We start from the raw sequence: 24930 nt of genomic DNA on the forward strand, positions 1-24930 counted from the left end.
GGTTGTTCATAGCTGGATGGTAACTTTCTATGATGTTGAGCTCCAGCTTGGCCTTGAGAAGATCCTGAGGGTCTGTGTGAAACCACAACATGCTCCTCACTGTAACTTGACTCACTGTGCACAGATTCACTTCCAGCTGTACCAGATGCAGTTTGTGAGGATGGACTGTGATTAGATTGTGCTTGTCTGGAAGTATCTACTAAATGTCTGTGAGTGGTTTCCTGTCTCCCTTGAGCTGCGGATCCTGACTCTGCATGTTGAGCTCCAGCTTGCCTTTGTTGGGATGCTGTGTATCTCTGTGAACCCCTAGAATCTTCCTCACTGTCACTGGCTTGGCTCTGAACAGATCCTCTTCTTGTTGTCTGAGAACCAGTTTGTTGGGATTGTCCATGACTTGACTGGGCTTGTCTGGTGGCATCTGTTCTCTGTCCATGAGTAGTTTCCTGTCTCCCTTGAACTGAGGATCCTGACTCTGCATGTTGAGCTCCAGCTTGCCTTTGTTGGGATCCTGCATGTCTGTGAGATCCTGCAGAATGTTCCTCACTGTCACTTGACTCACTATGAACAGAACCTCTTCTTCTAGACGTTTGGGAGCCAGTTTGTTGGGATTGTCTGTGACTGGACTGGGCTTGTCTGGTGGCATCTCTTCTCTGTCCGTGAGTACTTGTGTGTCTCCCTTGAGCCGTGGATCCTGACTCTGCATGTTGAGCTCCAGCTTGCCTTTGTTGGGATCCTGCATGTCTGTGAGATCCTGCAGAATGCTCCTCACTGCCACTTGACTCACTATGAACAGAACCTCTTCTTCTAGACGTTTGGGAGCCAATTTGTTGGGATTGTCTCTGACTGGACTGGGCTTGTCTGGTGGCATCTCTTCTCTGTCCGTGAGTGGTTTCCTGTCTCTCTTGAGCCGCAGATCCTGACTCTGCATGTTGAGCTCCAGCTTGCCTTTGTTGGGATGCTGTGTATCTCTGTGAACCCCTAGAATGTTCCTCACTGTCACTGGCTTGGCTCTGAACAGATCCTCTTCTTGTTGTCTGAGAGCCAGTTTGCTGGGCTTGTCCATGACTTGTCTGTTGTTGTCTTGAAGTATCTCTTCTCTGTCCATGAGTGTTTTCCTGTCTCTCTTGAACTGAGGATCCTGACTCTGCATGTTGAGCTCCAGCTTGCCTTTGTTGGGATCCTGCATGTCTGTGAGATCCTGCAGAATGCTCCTCACTGCCACTTGACTCACTATGAACAGAACCTCTTCTTCTAGACGTTTGGGAGCCAGTTTGTTGGGATTGTCTCTGACTTGACTGGGCTTGTCTGGTGGCATCTGTTCTCTGTCCATGAGTAGTTTCCCCTCTCCATTGAGCTGTGGATGCTGATTCTGGCTGTTGAGCTCCAACTTGGCCTTGTTGGGATCCTGCATGTCTGTGTGAGCTTCCTGAATACTCTTCATTTTCACTAGACTCAGTATGAACTGATCCCCTTCTTCCATCTGTTTGGGAGCCAGTTTGTTGGGATTGTCCATGACTTAACTGTTGTTGTCTAGTTGTATCTCTTCTCTGTCCATGAGTACTTGTGTGTCTCCCTTGAGCCGCAGATCCTGACTCTGCATGTTGAGCTCCAGCTTGCCTTTGTTGGGATCCTGCATGTCTGTGAGATCCTGCAGAATGCTCCTCACTGTCACTGGCTTGGCTCTGAACAGATCCTCTTCTTGTTGTCTGAGAGCCAGTTTGTTGGGCTTGTCCATGACTTGTCTGTTGTTGTCTTGAAGTATCTCTTCTCTGTCCGTGAGTACTTGTGTGTCTCCCTTGAACTGAGGATCCTGACTCTGCATGTTGAGCTCCAGCTTGCCTTTGTTGGGATCCTGCATGTCTGTGAGATCCTGCAGAATGCTCCTCACTGCCACTTGACTCACTATGAACAGAACCTCTTCTTCTAGACGTTTGGGAGCCAGTTTGTTGGGATTGTCTGTGACTGGACTGGGCTTGTCTGGTGGCATCTCTTCTCTGTCCGTGAGTGGTTTCCTGTCTCTCTTGAACTGAGGATCCTGACTCTGCATGTTGAGCTCCAGCTTGCCCTTGTTGGGATCCTGCATGTCTGTGAGATCCTGCAGAATGTTCCTCACTGTCACTGGCTTGGCTCTGAACAGATCCTCTTCTTGTTGTCTGAGAGCCAGTTTGCTGGGCTTGTCCATGACTTGTCTGTTGTTGTCTTGAAGTATCTCTTCTCTGTCCATGAGTGTTTTCCTGTCTCTCTTGAACTGAGGATCCTGACTCTGCATGTTGAGCTCCAGCTTGCCTTTGTTGGGATCCTGCATGTCTGTGAGATCCTGCAGAATGCTCCTCACTGCCACTTGACTCACTATGAACAGAACCTCTTCTTCTAGACGTTTGGGAGCCAGTTTGTTGGGATTGTCTCTGACTTGACTGGGCTTGTCTGGTGGCATCTGTTCTCTGTCCATGAGTAGTTTCCCCTCTCCATTGAGCTGTGGATGCTGATTCTGGCTGTTGAGCTCCAACTTGGCCTTGTTGGGATCCTGCATGTCTGTGTGAGCTTCCTGAATACTCTTCATTTTCACTAGACTCAGTATGAACTGATCCCCTTCTTCCATCTGTTTGGGAGCCAGTTTGTTGGGATTGTCCATGACTTAACTGTTGTTGTCTAGTTGTATCTCTTCTCTGTCCATGAGTACTTGTGTGTCTCCCTTGAGCCGCAGATCCTGACTCTGCATGTTGAGCTCCAGCTTGCCTTTGTTGGGATCCTGCATGTCTGTGAGATCCTGCAGAATGCTCCTCACTGTCACTGGCTTGGCTCTGAACAGATCCTCTTCTTGTTGTCTGAGAGCCAGTTTGTTGGGCTTGTCCATGACTTGTCTGTTGTTGTCTTGAAGTATCTCTTCTCTGTCCGTGAGTACTTGTGTGTCTCCCTTGAACTGAGGATCCTGACTCTGCATGTTGAGCTCCAGCTTGCCTTTGTTGGGATCCTGCATGTCTGTGAGATCCTGCAGAATGCTCCTCACTGCCACTTGACTCACTATGAACAGAACCTCTTCTTCTAGACGTTTGGGAGCCAGTTTGTTGGGATTGTCTGTGACTGGACTGGGCTTGTCTGGTGGCATCTCTTCTCTGTCCGTGAGTGGTTTCCTGTCTCTCTTGAACTGAGGATCCTGACTCTGCATGTTGAGCTCCAGCTTGCCCTTGTTGGGATCCTGCATGTCTGTGAGATCCTGCAGAATGTTCCTCACTGTCACTGGCTTGGCTCTGAACAGATCCTCTTCTTGTTGTCTGAGAGCCAGTTTGCTGGGCTTGTCCATGACTTGTCTGTTGTTGTCTTGAAGTATCTCTTCTCTGTCCATGAGTGTTTTCCTGTCTCTCTTGAACTGAGGATCCTGACTCTGCATGTTGAGCTCCAGCTTGCCTTTGTTGGGATCCTGCATGTCTGTGAGATCCTGCAGAATGCTCCTCACTGCCACTTGACTCACTATGAACAGAACCTCTTCTTCTAGACGTTTGGGAGCCAGTTTGTTGGGATTGTCTCTGACTTGACTGGGCTTGTCTGGTGGCATCTGTTCTCTGTCCATGAGTAGTTTCCCCTCTCCATTGAGCTGTGGATGCTGATTCTGGCTGTTGAGCTCCAACTTGGCCTTGTTGGGATCCTGCATGTCTGTGTGAGCTTCCTGAATACTCTTCATTTTCACTAGACTCAGTATGAACTGATCCCCTTCTTCCATCTGTTTGGGAGCCAGTTTGTTGGGATTGTCCATGACTTAACTGTTGTTGTCTAGTTGTATCTCTTCTCTGTCCATGAGTACTTGTGTGTCTCCCTTGAGCCGCAGATCCTGACTCTGCATGTTGAGCTCCAGCTTGCCTTTGTTGGGATCCTGCATGTCTGTGAGATCCTGCAGAATGCTCCTCACTGTCACTGGCTTGGCTCTGAACAGATCCTCTTCTTGTTGTCTGAGAGCCAGTTTGTTGGGCTTGTCCATGACTTGTCTGTTGTTGTCTTGAAGTATCTCTTCTCTGTCCATGAGTGTTTTCCTGTCTCTCTTGAACTGAGGATCCTGACTCTGCATGTTGAGCTCCAGCTTGCCTTTGTTGGGATCCTGCATGTCTGTGAGATCCTGCAGAATGCTCCTCACTGCCACTTGACTCACTATGAACAGAACCTCTTCTTCTAGACGTTTGGGAGCCAGTTTGTTGGGATTGTCTGTGACTGGACTGGGCTTGTCTGGTGGCATCTCTTCTCTGTCCGTGAGTGGTTTCCTGTCTCTCTTGAACTGAGGATCCTGACTCTGCATGTTGAGCTCCAGCTTGCCCTTGTTGGGATCCTGCATGTCTGTGAGATCCTGCAGAATGTTCCTCACTGTCACTGGCTTGGCTCTGAACAGATCCTCTTCTTGTTGTCTGAGAGCCAGTTTGCTGGGCTTGTCCATGACTTGTCTGTTGTTGTCTTGAAGTATCTCTTCTCTGTCCATGAGTGGCTTCCTGTTTCTCTTGAACTGAGGATCCTGACTCTGCATGTTGAGCTCCAGCTTGCCTTTGTTGGGATCCTGCATGTCTGTGAGATCCTGCAGAATGCTCCTCACTGCCACTTGACTCACTATGAACAGAACCTCTTCTTCTAGACGTTTGGGAGCCAGTTTGTTGGGATTGTCTCTGACTTGACTGGGCTTGTCTGGTGGCATCTCTTCTCTGTCCATGAGTTGTTTCCCATCTCCCTTGTGATGCGGGTTCTGTCCCTGGATATTGTGAGCCTGCCTGGTTCTGTACTGATCCTGATTGTCTGTGTGAATCTGATGATTGTGTTTCACTGTCAGTGGACTCTCTATTATGATATCCTGTGTTTCCTTGTTGTTGTGCATGATTACTTTCTTCCAGCTCAGATTCACTTCCTGATGTTCTATAGCTGTCACTTTGTTCACTATCACTATCATTTCTTCTTTGTCTAATTTCTTCTTCCACCTGCGTTGAATCTGAGATTGGTAAGCCACATATTGGACATCTTTTACTTGAACTACTCACAGCACTTTGTTTTCCACTTTTACTGGAAGAACTACCCCAGCTATTTTCATGTTGTTTAGTAGAAGAATTACCTGAGCTAGATGCTTGTTGACCAGAGTAAGTAGAGCTGCTGGTGCCAAGGTTATGTTGCCCATAGCCCGAAGACTGACCTGAGCCAGACCCATGCTGCCCATAGCCCGAGGTCTGACCTGAGCTGGAGCCATGCTGCCCATAGCCCGAGGACTGACCTGAGCCAGACCCGTGCTGCCCATATCCCGAGGACTGACCTGAGCCAGAACCGTGTTGCCCATAGCCAGAGGTCTGACCTGATCTGGACCCATGCTGCCCATAGCCCGAGGACTCTCCGGAGCCAGACCAGTGCTGCCCATAGCCAGAGGACTCTCCGGAGCCGGAACCGTGCTGCCCATAGCCTGAGGTCTGACCTGAGCCAGACCTGTGCTGCCCATAGCCCGAGGTCTGACCTGAGCCAGACTCATGCTGCCCATATCTCAAGCTCTGACCTGAGCCGGACCCGTGCTGCCCATAGCCCGAGGTCTGATCTGAGCCAGATCTGTGCTGCCCATATCCTGAGGACTCTCCGGAGCCAGATCCATGCTGCCCATAGCCCGAGGTCTGGCCTGAGCCAGACCCGTGCTGCCCATATCCCGAGATCTGACCTGAGCCAGACCCATGCTGCCCATATCCCGAGGACTGCTCTGTGCCCGACCCGTGCTGCCCATATCCCGAGGTCTGACCTGAGCCAGAACTGTGCTGCCCATAGCCCGAGGTCTGACCTGAGCCGGACCCGTGCTGCTCATAGCCAGAGGTCTGACCTGAGCTTAACCCGTGCTGCCCATAGCCCGAGGTCTGACCTGATCTGGACCCATGCTGCCCATAGCCCAAGGACTCTCCGGAGCCGGAACCGTGCTGCCCATAGCCTGAGGTCTGACCTGAGCCCGACCCGTGCTGCCCATAGCCCGAGGTCTGACCTGAGCCAGACTCATGCTGCCCATATCTCAAGCTCTGACCTGAGCCGGACCCGTGCTGCCCATAGCCCGAGGTCTGACCTGAGCCAGACCTGTGCTGCCCATATCCTGAGGACTGACCTGAGCTGGACCCGTGCTGCCCATAGCCCGAGGTCTGGCCTGAGCCAGACCCGTGCTGCCCATATCCCGAGGACTGCCCTGTGCCCGACCAGTGCTGCCCATATCCCGAGGTCTGACCTGAGCCAGAACTGTGCTGCCCATAGCCCGAGGTCTGACCTGAGCCAGACCCGTGCTGCCCATAGCCCGAGGTCTGCCCTGAGCCAGACCCGTGCTGCCCATAGCCTGAGGTCTGACTTGATCCGGATCCGTGCTGCCCATAGCCCGAGGTCTGACCTGATCCGGACCTGTGCTGCCCATAGCCCGAGGACTGCCCTGTGCCAGACCCGTGCTGCCCATATCCCGAGGTCTGACCTGATCTGGACCCGTGCTGCCCATAGCCCGTGGACTGACCTGAGCCTGACCCGTGCTGCCCATAGCCAGAGGTCTGACCTGAGCCGGACCCATGCTGCCCATATCTCAAGCTCTGACCTGAGCCCGACCCGTGCTGCCCATAGCCAGAGGTCTGACCTGCGCCGGACCCATGCTGCCTATATCCCGAGGTCTGACCTGAGCCAGACCCATGCTGCCCATAGCCAGAGGACTGACCTGATCTGGTCCCATGCTGCCCATAGCCAGAGGACTCTCCAGAGCCAGACCCGTGCTGCCCATATCCCGAGGTCTGACCTGAGCCGGACCCGTGCTGCCCATAGCCCGAGGTCTGACCTGAGCCGGACCCGTGCTGCCCATATCCCGAGGACTCTCTGGAGCCAGACCCATGCTTCCCATAGCCAGAGGTCTGACCTGAGCCCGACCTGTGCTGCCCATAGCCAGAGGTCTGGCCTGAGCTGGATCCGTGCTGCCCGTAGCCCGAGGTCTGACCTGAGCCAGACCCGTGCTGCCCATAGCCCATGGACTGACCTGAGCCCGACCCATGCTGCCCATATCCCGAGGACTCTCCGGAGCCAGACCAGTGCTGCCCATATCCCGAGGACTCTCTGGAGCCAGACCCATGCTTCCCATAGCCAGAGGTCTGACCTGAGCCCGACCTGTGCTGCCCATAGCCAGAGGTCTGGCCTGAGCTGGATCCGTGCTGCCCATAGCCCGAGGTCTGACCTGAGCCGGACCCGTGCTGCCCATAGCCCGTGGACTGACCTGAGCCAGACCCATGCTGCCCATAGCCTGTGGACTCCCCTGAGCCGGACCCATGCTGCCCATAGCCTGAGGACTGCCCTGTTCCAGACCCGTGCTGCCCATAGCCCGAGGTCTGACCTGAGCCAGATCCGTGCTGCCCATAGCCTGAGGTCTGCCCTGAGCCAGAACCGTGCTCCCCATATCCCGAGGTCTGACCTGAGCCAGATCCGTGCTGCCCATAGCCTGAGGTCTGACCTGAGCTGGACCCGTGCTGCCCATAGCCAGAGGTCTGGCCTGAGCCCGACCCGTGCTGCCCATAGGCCGTCGACTGACCTGAGCCGGACCCGTGTTGCCCATAGCCTGTGGACTGCCCTGATCCCGACCCGTGCTGCCCATAGCCAGAGGACTGTCTTTCTCTTGTATTTTGTTGCTCACAGCAAGACTGACCTGAACCATGTTTTCCTGGTACATGGTGTTCTTTTCTACAGTTCTGATCTGAACTGAACTGATGTTTACTACATTTGGATAAATCACTTGAGCTCGACTCTCCTTGATGAGCATTTGAAGGGCACCCACAGCAACAAGGTCTATGCTGATTGTAAGTAGAAGACTGAGCTGCTGCATACTTATGTTGTGTACAGCATGAGGACTGACTTGAACCTGTTCTTTGTTGTGCTCCACAGTTCTGTGATTGAGCACTGTGTTCTGATCCACATCTTCTCTGACTAGAAGACTGGCTACAGGAGCTTGGTTCCGAATGGCAGCATCTAGATGTCTGCCCTCCTGAGATGCATCTATGTCCTTGTCTTCCACTACTTCCTGATGGACAACCTGAATGCGTACAGCTACAGTGACTGCCTTGCCCTCCAGATCTACTTGCCTGACAAGAAGTAGAAGCATTGTGTGACCTTCCACACCCACCTGTATTTCTGGACCCACATGTATGGTTTTGGTTTCTACAGTAACCTGACTCTGAAGAGCTAGACCTAGGCTTTTGCTCTCCACTTTGTTCTGCCTGTGAAGAGTTTGATTTATGTTCACTAGTCCCCAATCCTTGTGACAGACCACTATTAATTTTCTTCCCCTGACTTTTTGACTCAGATCCAGATTCATATTCCTTCTCAGATTCCCTAGAGGGGCTAACATATGACCCATTTCTTCTTTCTCCCCATTCCCCGGAACTAGAACCATGTCTTTCTTCACCACTACTCTGTGAGTTTCCAGAGCTAGACCCGTGACGCCTTTTCTCAGATAGCTCTTGGTTCCTTGAGCCTGGTGAATCACCTTGCCTTCCCAGCCTCCAAGAGTTTGACCCATGTCTATGTTTTACAGTTCCCCTTGAACCCCCAGAACCATATCCATGTTCGTCACTCTCACTCCAACTTGAGTGTCTATAACCTGGTTTCTGTCCTGTTGTCTCCTCCTCTTCTTCTTCCGTTTCATTTTCTTCCTTTTGGTGCTGATGACCATGCTTACGCTTCTTTGACCCTGAAGCTTTGCAGTATTGTCTGCCAAGAACCTTGTTGCAGGCCATAGCCAATTTGAATACCATCAGGAGAAACTCGGTGAAGTCGAGTCTTCGGTCATGATCTCGATCCAGCATATGCATGATGACATCCACTTTGTCTGGATCATCTGGGTTCTATATGAGTGACACACCAAGAAAAATGTGATCAATATAACCCACATACTCAAAATATTCAAATAGGGTTAAGGATTTATGGATGTTATTATCAAGTAGTTATAGTCCAAGTAAGGATTACTTTAGACTAGTGGAACCCAGAAAATGGGAATGGGTATGGAAAATGTAATCTGCTCTAGTAAAAGGCATTTAAGCATAGAAGCTAGAGGGGTAAATGATCGGTTTATGGGCACATGGGAAGGAACGAATATTCTACATTCAATACCAGGTGTCTGCTGGTTATTCATAAATTATAAACATTGTGTGTTAACACATTTTATGTTATGATCTATAATTTTGAATTTAATATCTTAATTCTTTCCAAGAAGAAGCAGAAATGCTTGAATTTTGTATTGTTTTATTCTAGCCACTTTGCTAATTCTCCTGATAATATTACTTATTATTTCACTTCTTAGAATATAATTATTTTCTGTTTTTTTTTTCCTAGAAAATAAAGTTTGAGTTTTTGAAAAGATCTAAGTGTCTTTAAGAGAGGCGTGTATAAGGAAGTGAGGAACAAGCATTCACTCTTTTACAAATGTGTACTGTCTTCCTATTTTGAATGTCCCCTATATAGAGTTTTCTCAAACATCACTATAATAGTGAATAGTATTTTGGTGACAGGACCCCAGCAGCCTTCAGTCCTGGCACACAAGCCTCACCTTCAAAATTGGTCGAAATTCTTTCTCCAGAAGTTCCTTTAGCTCATCCTTGCTTAGAGTGTCACATTCCCCATCTTGCTTGGTGTATTTGTAGAAAATATCAATGACAGTGACAACACTTCTCAAGAGGTCTGTCATCGTTTTGCAAGGTTAAGTGAACCTGGAGGAAAAAATACCCCAAATTTTATCATTTACGTTCTTTTACTTACCAATAGCTTTCATTTTAATATGTGGTTTTAAACCTATCTTTTCATTTAAATTTCAGCAGGTTTTGTGAGTAAGTCATGAAAACTTTAGCTCTGAGTTATTTTGCTCAAATCAAGTAATGGCATATTATCTACCCAACTGAGACTTAATGATGTCAGATTTCTATGTTTGTTTGCTATTTTTTTTTTGTCCTGGGTGAATATTGTCTGCACATACTGTTTCCAAATTTGGGGTACTTCAGTGTTTTGGGTGTTTTCCTAGGGCTTCCAATATTTCCAGAACCACCTACATTAAGAGGCAAAGTCTCTCTAACTTTATTGTTTTTCTTGAGAAAAAAAAAAAGACACAAGAAGCTAAACTGGATCTTAGGAACATCATCAAATTAAAAAATGGAGTGCAAAGTGAGCCCATGACTTGGCACATCAGAGACAAGCCTTTCTCAGAAGTTAGAAATTGTTCTAAATTTAGCAGATGACCAAACAGTATTCTGCATCATTAGTCTTGGAGGTAAGCTCAACAGTGTAGGCAGCAGTCTGGTAGATAATTAGATCTTGAAGCTTAGAGAATCAATATAAAACAAAAAGAACAGACTGCTAGAAGACAAGCTGCTTCTCTATTTGAGCTGAACAGCCCAGAAAAGATAGCATGCAAGACTAGGAAGTGGGGCAAGGTTGTTGTGCAGTGAGTTAAGCCATTACCTGCAACACTGCCATCCTGTATGAGTACTGGTTCAAACCTGGCTGCTTAGCTTATGGTACAGTTTCCTGCTTCTGAGCACATAGAAGCAGTGGAAGATGGTTCAACTGTCTGGGCCTATGCTACATATGAGGGAGCCAGGGATGGAGTTCCAGGTTCCAGGTTCTTTATTTGAACCTATCCCCTTGCTGTTGGGACCATTTTGGGGGAGGGGTGGGTAGTGATGGAAGAGCTCTCTCTCTTTCTGTCTATAACCCTGCCTTTAAACAAATAAACGAGTAAATAAATATCTTCTTAAAAACAGACTTGGGGGGGGCCCGGCGCGGTGGCGCAAGTGGTTAAGTCCTCGCCTTGCACGCCCGGGATCCCATATGGGCGCCGGTTCTAATCCCGGCAGCCCCGCTTCCCTTCCAGCTCCCTGCCTGTGGCCTGGGAAAGCAGTTGAGGACGGCCCAAAGCTTTGGGACCCTGCACCCGCGTGGGAGACCCGGAAGAGGCTCCTGGCCTCGGATCGGCATAGTATCGGCCCGTTGCGCTCACTTGGGGAGTGAATCATCGGACGGAAGATCTTCCTCTCTGTCTCTCCTCTCTGTATATCCGCCTTTCCAATAAAAAATAATAAAAATAAATCTTTAAAAAAAAAAAAAAAAAAAAAAAAAAAACAGACTTGGGGGAGTTATGAAAAGACCTAGAAGAAAGGCAAACTGCTACTTGGATTATATTATATTATATTATATTATATTATATTATATTATATTATATTATATTAACATCAGCTTATTCTAAAAAGACTCCAGAATAAACTGAACTGAAAAATAAGCAAAAAATAAATAACTAAATAAAAATAAAGAAAATGAAAGAGCCATAAAAGCAAAATAGCAAAGCTAACATATATTTGCTTTAGCTTGTATTCTTCGAGTTCTACTATGCATAGCTCCAAATATCTATAGATGTAACTGGATGGATTTTGTCTCACCTGGGTTGCCAAAGGAACACGTAGGATAAAGCCTGATGCAGCTTGCAGGGTGGTGATGGATAAGGAAGCTGTCCCTTATATAGCTTGAATATGGGTGCTGTCTTTCTGTAGGATGGGCTGATTCATTTCCAGTCAAACCTAACTCCACCTCTCTTCATGTTTACCTTCCTGCTTCTTCACATTCTCTCTTACTGGTACCAGCCCCACATTCCACTTTTGAAAATGAGGACATATTGCAGGATTCTTCCAAAGGTCATACAAAAACAGGTGCTCCATTTTAGAGGTCTCATGTAATTTATTTTCTTCATCTAGTACCCACAAAAACAATAGAATGTAAGATATTTAGCAGGTGCACAATAAGTTAATATGTAATTGAAGATGAATCTGAGCCAATAAGCTTACCTAATTCATGTAATTTTTGGTATTAGCTGCCATCTACTGAGAATTAGCTATCTATCTCACAGTGGTGGATGCCTTTCACATACACCCTGATTTAATTTTCACAATATTTCTATGAGATACTTCTATGAGTACTTTCTATGAGATACTTCTATGAGTACTTCTATGAGATACAATATTTCTATGAGATATTTCATTTTATAGGTAAAGAGACAGGATTAGCAAGCTTAAGAGTATCCAAAGTTATAGTTAGTAGATGGAGGAATGAAGTTTTGTTTTTATATCTACATTATATCAGTACCATTGATCTAAATCATTGTGTTAGCTTACGTGTGTGTGTGTGCGTGTATAGAACATGTAACTTCTATGCAAATTATGCATCATTTTAGGAATGGAAGACCCACACAAACATAAATAACATGAAAGAGTAATATGATAAGAGTTGTCAGCCAGGAAAATTCTATGATCATGTGAATATTCTTTTCAAGGCTATAAAAATATGATGAACTATATGAAAAGAATGTTCTCAGAAGTGCTCAGGGTGAATTTAGAGTGGACTTTTTAGAAAAGATTTTTTTATTGCAAGGTCAGACTTACAGAGGAAGAGAGAGAGGAAGATCTGTCTATTGATTCACTCCCCAAGTGACCACAATATCCAGAGCTGAGCCGAACCGAAGCTAGGAGCCAGGAACCTTTCCTGGGTCTCCCATGCAGGTACAGAGTCCTAAGGCTTTGGGCAGTCCTTGACTGCTTTCTCAGGTCTCAGAAAGGGAGATGGATGGGAAATAGGGCCACCAGAATTGGAACCAGCACCCATATGGGATTCCGGCATGTTCAAGGACTTTAACTGCACCAGGTCCTAGAGTGCACTTCTTAATACTATCCCATTATCTATTGGTAGTCTGGCATCTTTGAACATGGCCTCTTGGGAAATGTCCTTTGTATAAAGAACACTAAATATACTTCAGGGTCCCAAACATAATCAGAAGACTATGGGTATTAGACATGAATATTCAACCCTTCTGTGTTTTTTGCTAGGTGATAATGGCAGCAGCCAGCATTAACTGCTTAATGGTCTTTGAAACACGATAGTTTTCTATATTTTTCACAGTCATCCTGTGAGGTTGGCATTAATGTTTTTACTGTCTTATAGGTAAGTAAGTGAAAGCATAGAGAAATTTGAAAATTTACCCAAATCTAAGATAGAAACTCATGTCGTCTAATGCTAAAGCTTCATGTGATCCAGACAATGCATAGAGTTTGGTAGACACTAAGAATGAATTTCTTATACACAAAACGGGTATGGTCCTGATACATGCATTCATTTATCTTCTCGCCAGAGAGTCCTACGTCAAATAATCACACAGAAAATTATGTTTTCCCTTAAATATTATATATCAGTTTTGTCCATTTTTTGGGAATTGTGTTGTTTTTTTGTTAAGATGATTGTCATGTTAGGAGGACTTTCAAACTTCAAACTGTATACTGAGTTTGCACTGTGACTTCATAATCTAGATTAGAACTTGGAAACTCCATAGTTTGGCTCTCAGAACTCAGCCATTCATTTTCTTGCAGTCTTTGCATCCAGGTCTTTCTTCCTTGCTCTTGCTTACTTCCGTCCTCGTCTTACTTATTCTTCATAATTGGCAAAATTCTAGGTTTCATAACCACATAAGTTTGAGCAAAATTTCAGTTCTGCCTTTTATTAGCTCTGTTCCTGCAATTATCTTCTCAGCCTCAGTTTCTCAGCTTATGGAATGGAAGTAGCAATATCTCAGTGATAGAGATAGTATTTAAAATTTCTTATGACCCACCTGATGTGTATATATATGCCTAGTGATCTTTATAATTATTGCAAACTTACCTCTCTGTGTGTATATATACATACGTGTATGAGTGTATATAATATATAGAGCTCACTTTAGCTAAATATTTCATAGAATCTGGCATGACATTTTATATGGAAAGATACTCTCTCATGTTTGATTAAAAACTTCTTTTTAATCAAACAATAATAGACCTTTAATGACAGAAATGCTACTCTATACAAAGTGTTGCCTAGCAGGTAAGGCATGACCCTTAAAAAATAACATACTTTTGGGCCCGGCGCGGTGGCACAAGTGGTTAAAGTTCCTCGCCTTGCACGCCTGGGATCCCATATGGGCGCCGGTTCTAATCCCGGCAGCCCCGCTTCCCTTCCAGATCCCTGCCTGTGGCCTGGGAAAGCAGTCGAGGACGGCCCAAAGCCTTGGGAACCTGCACCTGCGTGGGAGACCCGGAAGAGGCTCCTGGCTTCGGATCGGCATAGTATCTGCCCGTTGCGCTCACTTGGGGAGTGAATCATCGGACGGAAGATCTTCCTCTCTGTCTCTCCTCTCTGTATATCCGCCTTTCCAATGAAAAAATAATAAAAATAAATCTTTAAAAAAAATAACATACTTTTTAAAGATATAATTCACATACCATGGAATTCAACTTTTTAAAAATATACAGTTCAACAGTTTTTAGTATATGCAGATAAATATATGAATCATGATTCTTGCAGGATCTGTGCCCATAAGTAAGTTTCCTCACTTTACAATGTTTCAATTTCCCCTCTATAATAACTGCAAATTATTATTCATTTCAGTGAGAAGATAGACCCATTAGCTAAGCAATTGGAAACGCTCTCAGCTCCCAAGTCCTTCTTTTGCCACATATTTGTGATATCTTAAGATTTGTGCGCTGGAACACAAAGATCTCATAAAGAGGAAGCCTGTTGACACAACCAGGTTTTCAGAATCCAATATGAAATTTTGGTAATTTGCTGCATCCAGATTTAACGAAGATGTGTCATCCGGGATCTCAAAATGCATACTAAACTGTACTTGGGGACACATTTCAAGGCCAGATCTCAGAAATACAGATGGTCCCCGTAGCCTTGATAACATAATCCATGATGACAGTAGGAGGTTGCTCGCTTCTAGATTTAGAAGTCTATCATCTAGTTAAACCTGATTGAAGAAAGGACTTAGTTTAGTTCCTGTATTCTAGGATCCACTAGATAAGCTAGAATTTGTAATTTTTAATAAGTTTTAAGTTATGACTGCTAAGTAAACAGTTGATTTTTTTCTTCAGTCTAGAATCTGAGTAATAAAAAATCATTTCCCCCAAAGATCTTAAATATATGCTTAAGTTGTTGAAACACTGGAAGCTCTGCCTTCATTCAGTTATCATTTGTTAGATGACATTTTAATCATTAAGTGTGATTTTCGGAACCATTCACAAACATTTGGAACTAGTTTTCTAAGTAAAGTGAATAACTGATAAAAAAAAAAAAGGAGCAAGTGAGTTTAAATTTATTTAGAATAACCAGATTAATTTCTTCAGTCCACAGCCTCAGTAATTCATTTTATTTCAGCAAGTATTTTTTGAGGACTTTCTTTAATTCCACGTCTCTTCTCTTTATAGGATTGTATTTTCAGTGGTGGGATAGCCTGGAAGCATGTGAAACACAATAATGAAGCTAGATTAGGACTGAAGCTTGAACCAGGGATTTGGATACCTGGAAAACCAAAGATTTCTCCTTTCTCCCTCTTCCTCCATCATTCCTCTCCTCCTTCTTCCCTTCCTATCCAACCTCCCTCCATAGTTTATATTCATTATTGGAGATTCATAACATGGAAAGCTCTCTGTTAAGTGCTATGTCCTCAATGAAATCAGTTTGGCTTGGGATTATTTGTTTTTCTTGGTATTATTCATTACTCTGTATTGAGGATCTATCACTTGGATTGCCCAAATTGCATTGTACACAAGTGTATACGTGTGAATATATGCATATCTATCCTTAAATCATGTTTTAACTAGGGATAAATTTGCTCTATAACAACCAATAAAGTTGATTTTTCATATATTAGGAAAGAATTGACAGTTATATCTTGGGCCAGCTGGGCTGTCATCTTGGAATGGGACTGAGAGAAAAATCCAGGACTTCTGTGAGTTTTTGTATTAGGCTTTAAATGTTAATTCATGTACTAATTCAATTAATATTTTTAATTGCCCTTTTCTAATAATTTCATTTGTTCTTCCTTGAAAAATGAATTATGGTGATTTTGCCTATTAAAATGAAATAATGCTATCTATATGTACGCTTCTTGCCTCTGACACTAATTAATTACACTTTTGTGTTTAGGTTTTATAGAAATGCTCAGTTTGTGTGACCTCTGAGTGCAAGTGTATGGGTTTGTAACAGACAGTAAGATGGTGTTTGTGGAAAGCCACATGTGCCATGTCTCCTTTCTTCTCCAAAGAGAGATTTTCTTTCTTGGGCTCTAGTTAGTGTCTTGAAAAAGAGAGTGTTACTAATTTATCTAGCTAATTGCAAAAGACAGATACATTAGTTATTCTGTCTAGCTGTTACAAGATAGCTAAGGTCTCAGAACTTCACTGTGTTTCCTAATCCAGTTATCTCATTTGCAACAATCTAGTACCGAGAGCCTGGAACCCATGGCCAAAGGAGATCAGCCTTAGCTTTTTAAGATGTTCAAAAAAGACTTCTCATTTCTAGGGTGGAAATCGCTTGAAGGCATGTGTACTCTTGGAGAGTAGAGCCTGGAACAAAAGCTGTTAGCCTAGATGTCTGCCTAAGACATTTTCTTACTTGCTTCCCAAATCTGGTCCACTTGATTAATTCACAACAGACATGGAATAATACTTTTGAAAGATTTTAAATCTTAGCATGTAAAAACTACAACAAAATCCATAGCAAAGTCACTCTAGTACTTAGAGTGTAGACTTTGGAATCTGACAGATGTGAGCTAAAATCTTGCCTCAGCTACTAATTATGTGACTTGACATCTGTGAATTTGGAAATCTTCTGTTAAAGATTTTCTTATATAACTTAAAAATGTTAAGTCATGTGCTTGGAGCAAAGCAGACATTGCATAAATAACTTTATTTTACACAAAACTGAAAAACAATTTTTTTTTTACCTTAGTTGAGATGCTGTATATTCTGTTACAGGTAATATCATCACAAAAATCATCGTTTCAAATATTTAATTTTTAAATAACTTTCAATGAATTTATTACTTGTTTTCCACAACAAAGGCTTACAATCATAGGGGTTATCCCCTTCTCTATAATCCCTTACTATAATCTCTACTATTATTTGTCCACAAGTTATTATAATAGCATTGTGATTAATTTCATCATTACAAACTCAACTTTCTGATATATAGATGTATTATGACATGGTAAGCATAGGGAAATATAAAAAAAATTTATTTTGAGTTGAAATTATGTTAGCTGTTGTGCTTAAGATCAATAACATCTCTGGTCATCCAATATTGTACAAAAGTATCCTGTGATTAATCTGCTTTGAGGTGAGTTTTGGTTGGTTCTGGCCCCTTGGGCTGATGGACTTGCCTTAATTAAAGATGATTCCACTGATCTTGATGCTGTTTATGGCATCTTTGGGCCTCTTTCCCTCCTGTTCCATAGGATTCTGATAGACAGCGCTGAGCGTTTCAGACTGTTTTAAGTGGCCTGGAGACATTTGCCGACTAAGGACATTGTATATATTCTGCAGCATTAAAATCTTTGTCTATCTAAAAGAAAATTATTTAAGTTTTCCTCGTTTTATCTCCTTCAAGTTTGCTAAGGTTGCTAGTTTAGGAGTTCTGCCAAAGCAAAGTCCAAACAAACTGAAGTCTTGGTATAAAGCCAGAGGCAAGTTGAGTCAGGTACATTCCAGCCAAGTTCAGAATTTTCCTGTTGCAGGACTGGTTCCCTCACCCATTACTTCTACAAACTAGCAATCTGGTTCCTAGGCTGAGTTATTTGTCAAACAGGGTTGTGATAAATACAGGTGGATCTCTATTTTGAGGATGGTAGTGAAGGGAGGGCCCTTTGAGTGTTAATTTAAATGTAGTTTCTGTAGCTGCCATCCTAAGAAGCAGAAGTTAGTTGCTCTGATCCACATCTGTACCAACCTTAGTTCAGCATTATCTGATTGTAAAGGAGAGTCCCATGTGCCTTAGCTCTTATACTCAAGAAACATTTGTAAGACTGTGTTTGGAAAGGAATGGAAGAAAAAATATTATATATGGATCGAGTATTCATAGTTAGTCCCAGAACCTGTATGTCATATATAAAAGATGTATAATACAAAGGACTCTAGATAATTATTGCCTTCTTTCTTTCATAGTTCAAAGACAAACTTTAGCAAATTCTACTGATTCTACCTGAAGTTTGTAATCAGAATCTTAAGCTTCCCACCATCTCTACTACTATCATCCTGGTTCAAATGTCATAATTTGTTTCTGATACTACTACTGTCTTAACTGATATACCTGCTTCTACTCTTGACCTCCATGGCCTATTATTAACATAATAGAGCAAACATTTAAAAAATAGAAGTTTCAGTGCTTCACTCTTCTGCTAAACACTCATAGTGCTCATAGTAAACCAGAGGCCTGAGACTGAATGATCTCTGCATTCATCTCTTCCTTCTATCCTTTGTCTCTTGGCTGTAGTTACTCTGGCCTCCCTGATGTTCTGCAAACTTGCCAGGTAATATCCCCATGTCATATTTTCCTTTTTCATGAGTGTACTTTCTTAGATATTGGTTCCTCATTTTATTTAAGGTTATACTCAATTATTACCTTTAGAACTTTGTGGAAAGCTGGAGTAATATTGCATCTGCTTAATCTCATTTTTATCAACTGAAAATGGGGTGTGGGGTGGTGAGGAGAGAACTCCAATAAGTTTTTCTCCATTGGACAATAGGGAAGATAAATGAAATGAACCTGATAAAACCTAGAGGGAGTTCCCGAGCCATAGAATAATAGAGGGAACCGTTGCATGGTCAGTCATTAAGAGGACATTAAAAGGGATGAAGGAATAATATTATGAATAAATTAATTCCAAAAATTTTGGCAGTACAGGCACTCTACCTCTGATGCAATAGCTTAAGTAGCTGGTTGAGATGCCTGCATCCCATATCAAAGTGCCTGATTCAAGTTGCAGCTGCTACTACACTTCTGATCCAGCTTCCTGCACATGTGCACTCCAGAAGCAATAGGTAATGGTTCAAGTCCTTGGCTTCCTGCATTCACATGTGAGACCCGTCTTAAATATCTGGTTCCTGGATTTGTCTTAAGCCCTGACTGTTACGGACTTTTGGAGGGTGAATCAGCAGATAGAAGATCTCTCTTACTCTCTACTACTCTGCGTATGTGTTTCAAATAGGATGAATATAAGTTTATTAGAATTAATGAAATTAAGTTATGGGTCAAAGAATAAATAAAAGAAAAAGGAGCATTTTGAATTGAATGGAGATGAAAGACATCAAAATTGGTTAGAGTTAAAACAGTACTTACTTACAGAAAACTTTATAGCATTAAATGTCCATATAAGACAGAGAGATCTAAAATCTACAATCTGACTTCTACCCTAAGAATTTAGAAATCAAAAAGAATATCCTAAATTTAAAGGCGGTAGTGGAATACATCGATGACATGTAAAACAAAAAGAAAAAAAATCAGTGAAACCAGAATTTTTGGAAAGATCAATAAAATTGAAAATAGTTAGCTAGAATTATAAGGGAGAAAATAGAGATGATGCAGATTTTTGGTATCAACAATGAGAGGTGGAGTGTTACAAAGAGTTTATAGACCTCAAAAGGATAATAAGGGAATATTGTGGTAGCTTATGCCAATAATTTTGACAGCTTAGATGAAATGGACAGATCCTTTGATTGTTACAAAGCCTTAATGCTTTCTTAAAATAATATGTACCATTACAATTTATTATTATATAATAAAACATAATGTCTAACTTGAATAACCTTATAGCTATGAAAGCAATTGAATGTGTAATTAAAAAAACTCTCTCACAGAGAAAAATCTAGGCCAAGATGACTTCAGCAATAAATTCTACTAAACATTTAAGGAAAAAATAATATGAATATGCCATAAACTCTTCTGAGAACATTGTGGATGAGGGACTACTTCATAGCTCATTCTGTCAGTCAGCATTTACCCTAATGCAAGAAAACAAAGACGTAAGAAAACTACAGACTAATGTTCCTCATGGACATATGTATCACAGTTCTTAACAAAATCTTAATGCATTATATTAGTAATTTATAAAAGTACAATATGTTAAGATCAAGTGGAATTTGGGAATGCCAGAATGCATCAGAATTTTTAAAAAAATAAGTTATATCAAACATTAAAGAAGAAAAGCTTATAACTCCCAATAGATGCAGAGAAAAAAACAAAATTCAATATCCATTTGAAAAATCTCTAGGCAAAATAGGAATAGAATGGAATTTTCTCAACCCGATAGCAACTCTCTTCAGTATTCCCAGAGTTGATATCTTACCCAATGGTGAATGACAGAATGTTTTATCTTTAAGATTGAGAGCATGAATCTCACTACTGCTATTCAGTGTCATAGTGGAGATCCTAGCCAGAACAAGAAGACAGTTGGCTGGGAAGAAAAGCAAAACTCTGTTCATTATTTACACAATGGCATGATTGGAAATCCCAAGAAAACTACCAGAAAAAAAGAAAAAATGATAAAATCAACCGCGTTAGAACAAGTGGGTTTATCTAAGTGGGTTTATAGAAATAGTATACAAATCAATAATTAGAAATTAAAGTAAAAAAATACCGATCATTATAATACCCAAATCATAAGATACTTCAATATAATTCTAGCAAATGAATGCAGAATATGTGAATCTGAGAACTAAAAAATCTTTATGGAAGAAATCAAAGGAAAATCACAATAAAAAAGGAACTATCCATGTCTATGAATAGGAAAATTCAGTATGTCGAGTTGTCCTAGTCCCCTAATTTGTTTGTAGATGCAACAGAATTCTAGTAAAATTTTATTTTTTGTGTAAAGGGGAAAAACATTTCTTTTTAGCCTTACATTATTTGATTTTATAGAAGCAAAACAAAATGAAAAGCCTCAAAAAGGAAACAAAATTCCAAATAGTCCAGCACTCTACTGTCAGGATATTTTCAATGGCTTCACTGGGAATCCATCTTTGGTCTGCATGCAGAGAGATGTACTGTACTATATCTCCACATCTGGACATGTCAGTCTCTGCTACACTTAACATACCTTAAAGGGTTACTTTTGAATGTGCATAATGTGTCTTGTTCTAGAGGAAATATTTGATTATATGTATAACTTTAAAAAAAATGTTTATTTTGAAAGTTGCAGAGAGAAAGGACCAGAAAGAGACAGAAATATTCTACTTACTGGTTCACTCCTTAGATGTCCTCAGTGGCCAGCACTGGGCCATGCTGAAACCAAGAGCCAGGATTTTAATCCAGGTATCCCACATGGGTAGCAGGAGCCCAAACACTCAAGTTGTCTTCCACTGCTTTTCACAGGCTGTTAGTAAAGAACTGGATCAGAAGTGGAGCTGTGGTGACAGCAGCTAATACACATAGACGTGTTGGCATTGCAAATGGTGGCTTTTACACAGTAGGCCACAATGCTGTCCCCTACAGAGAACTTTCAAAAAATGAATTTTCCTGAAATTTATAGAAAAAGGTACAAGGAGTAAGACAGTCAAACTGGAGAATTCACTACAGTTAACTTCAAGACTTAATAAAAAAATGTTAAGAAAGTGTCCAATGAGCAAACCTAGCCATTTAAAACAATAGAATAAAGTACAAAATCCAGAAATAGATTCATGCTTATTTAGTGAGTTAATTTTCAACAAATATATGAAAGTTCAACCAAAGAAATATAGTTTTCAACTTATGGTGAAGGAACAAATGGATCGTCATATGCAAAGGTGAATGAGGAGAATGGAAGAATGAAGGGGAAGGAGGAAGGGAGGGAAAAAGGAGGGCTGGGGGAGAGGGAGAGGGAGAGAGAGAGAGAGAGAGAGAGAGAGAGAGAGAGAGAGAGAGAGAGACTTTGATCTGTACCTTGTACCATATGCAAAAATGTGGACCTAAATGTCACACCTCAGTGAATAAAAAATTTTAGAAGAAAGGATAGAAAAAAAATTGGTTAGCAGAGGTTTCTTAGGTTGATTTGCCATGACACTAAAAACACAATCCTTTTTAGAAAATGACAGATTGAGCTTCCCTTAAAATTTACATTTATTTTAAAAGGTGCTGATAAGAAAATGTTATAACAAGCCAGAAACTGGAAGAATAAATTTGCGAATCACATTCTTATTAAAAGACCCAAAGATTAAAAAACAAATCTAAAAACTGAATAATGAAGGTGGCTATTTAGGGTAGTGGTTAAGCCATTTGTTGGGTTGTTTGCATTCTGTATCAGAGAGCTCCCATCTGAGTCTTGGCTCTACTCAGGATTCCAACTTTGGGCTGGAGTTGAAGAGAGGGACTCCAAACACAATCCAGGCTTCCCAGTTCAGGAGCCCAGTTGCCTGAGCCTCCACCTCTGCTTCCTTCCCATGGTCAGGAGCTAGAGCTGAGAGTTGAACTTGGTAACTCCAATGTGGGATAGGGGAATCTTAACTTTTAGGCTAGATGTCTTATTCCTGTTCTATTTAAATTTTATAGTTATTTTTGTATTTGTTAAAGCTGGTATAACTGTATATCAAAAGATTAAATTATAAGCCATGTAAATGCCATTTTCACAAAAACTTTAGGTGTAAAAATATTTATCTTATAAGAGGACCTTTGATAACTATTTAATATCACCTTCCTTTTCTAGAACTCCCATTGCTTTGGGCTTTCTACTGTTTTGTCCATGGAAGTTTCCACCATCTGACATACTATATGATTTACTATACTTTACAAGATTATCTGCCCTCTACATTGGCCATAAGTTTCATAATGTTCTATCTACTGACTGCTGTATTCTGGCCATAAGTTCCATGATGTTCTATCTACTGACTGCTATATTCCAAATACTTAAATCACTTCCTTTGCACATTGCAGTTACCCAAAGTATTTGTTAATTTGGTCAAGAAATAAATGACAATGATTTGCTATCAGGAGATTTGTTTTGCCTTTTCTGGCTGAAAGCTCTTTCCACTGGGCTGCTTCCTTTTAAAATGGAGTGATGATCTCAAGGGATATTGTGAGAGTAAAATGAAAACAAAATTATTAAACTTTGTTGTAAATGTTACTGGAATGTGGGCAGCAAAGATCTAGTATTAATATGTATTAATATTTTAAAACTGTGATTGCTATTAATGGTAAAAATCCATAAATATTTATGTTTTTTGCTTTAGATAGCCTGATCATCTTTGCCCAACTTATCTAACATTTATAGTTACGTACATGTGATTTAGTTTTTAGCCTAACCTCGATATAATTATTTGTAATGTGAAATGTTTTATCAACCCAACTGTGTTTTAAATACAGAGAATATAAGCAATAGTTTTATTTGTATCTGTTAAATTTATTTATAATTTATTTTACTCTTAAAATTTTTAAAATTTACATAAGGGAAGCAAATTTCATATACTTCACGTATCTCTCTATATATCCAGATCTGGAAGAAATGATCCTCTCCTTTCTCCCTCACTACTCCTTTTTCTCCTACCTCCCTTCTTATTTTTCCTTTTAGTGTTTTGGAATGACATACCTTCAGATCACAAGCTTAACCCTTAACTAACTAACATTACTTTTTTATTACTCTGTATAATAGTTACCACAAATCAAGGAAAATATGTTATGTTGGTCTTTGGGGGTAGGCTTAATTCACTAAGTATAATGATCTCCAGTTTTATCTACTTTGTTGTGAAAGATAAGATTTCATTCAGTTTATGGCTGAGTAGTATTCCATTGTGTACACATATACTATAATTTCTTTATCCAGTCATTAAATGGTGGACATCTGGGTGGACTCTATATCTTAGCTATTCTGGGCTAAGCTGCTATACACATGGGGCTATAGGTAAGTCTTTCATATGCTGATTTTATTTTCTTTGGATTAATTCCCAGAAGTGGAATGGCCGGATCATAAATAGATCTATTTTTAAATCTCTGACGAATCCCTGTAGTGTCTTACATAATGGTTGTATTTGTTTGCATTCCTTTCAACATTGTGTTAGAGTAATTCTTTAGCTACATCTTTGCCAAGATTTGTTATTCTTTGGTTTTTGAATGATGACCATTTTAACTTATGGATTTTAATAGCATTTCCCTGCTGGCTAGTTATCCTGAGCATCTTGTCATGCGCTTGTTGGCCACTTGTATTTCATCCTTGCAATATATCTGTTCATGTCCTTTGCCCATATCTTAACTAGATTGTTTTGTTGTTGTTAAGTATGTTGAGCTTTTTAAAGATGTCGGTTATTAATCCTTTGTCAGTTGCATTGTTAGCAAGTGTTTTTTTCATTTTGTCAGTTGCCTGTTTATTTTTTTCCTTTGCTGTGCAGAAGCTGCTGGAGTCTTATCCAAGAAGTTTTTGTCTATGTCAATCTCTTGTAGTGTTTCCTCTGTTTTCCTTTAATAATTTGGTGGTGTGAGGTCTCAGATCCATTGTGAGTTGACCTTATATAGGTTGTAAGATATGGGTCTTGTTTCATGTCTCTGTATGTGACAATCCAATTTTCTCTATACCATTTGTCAGGAAGACTGTTCTTTCTTTAGGGACTTATTTTAGCTCACTTGTCAAAGATTAGTTGATTGTAGATATGTTAATTAATTTATGGGGTTTCTATTCTGTTATCTTGGTTGAGACATTTGTTCTTTTCCTGGAACCAGGCTGTTTTGATTGTAGCTATCCTGTACAATGTGTCTTTTTTTCATTTATTATTATTATTATTATCATTGTCATTTTATGATACAGTTCCATAGGCCCTGGGATTTCCTGTATCGCCTCCCCAAATTCTACCCCTGCCCCACTGAGTTCTCCCATATCATAATAACAGCATAGTTCCTCAGTCATAAGTCCATCATTGCAGGCATGGACAGTGGTAGAGTCCAGAATCCCATTGTCAAGACACATGCAGTAGTTTCACTGGGCGTCCATCCTCGATCCAGAAGTAGGGGTGCATACTGTAATATATCTTCACATCTGGACATGTCCATCTGCACTACACAGTCACTGTAAATCCCCCCAAGTGAAAAGCCGCAGAACAAAATCAACAACAGGAAGAAAAAAAAGAA

General features: G+C 41.7%; 1 protein-coding gene across 1 annotated transcript; it reads right to left on the reverse strand.

The window, feature by feature from the left end:
- Window positions 1-3754: 3754 nt before the first annotated feature.
- On the reverse strand, window positions 3755-9685 carry LOC121168864 (filaggrin-2-like). The gene is made up of 4 exons (XM_040999358.1): window positions 9548-9685; window positions 8582-8846; window positions 5010-7753; window positions 3755-4960 (listed from the first exon to the last, which is right to left on the reverse strand). The coding sequence occupies exons 1-4, from the start codon at window positions 9683-9685 to the stop codon at window positions 3755-3757; spliced, it is 4353 nt and encodes a 1450-aa protein (XP_040855292.1).
- Between the last annotated feature and the right edge of the window lie 15245 nt (window positions 9686-24930).

Source organism: Ochotona curzoniae, unplaced genomic scaffold (genome assembly GCF_017591425.1).
Source record: "Ochotona curzoniae isolate NIBS_2020 unplaced genomic scaffold, NIBS_Ocur_1.0 scaffold_1037, whole genome shotgun sequence".
NCBI classification, from domain to species: domain Eukaryota; kingdom Metazoa; phylum Chordata; class Mammalia; order Lagomorpha; family Ochotonidae; genus Ochotona; species Ochotona curzoniae.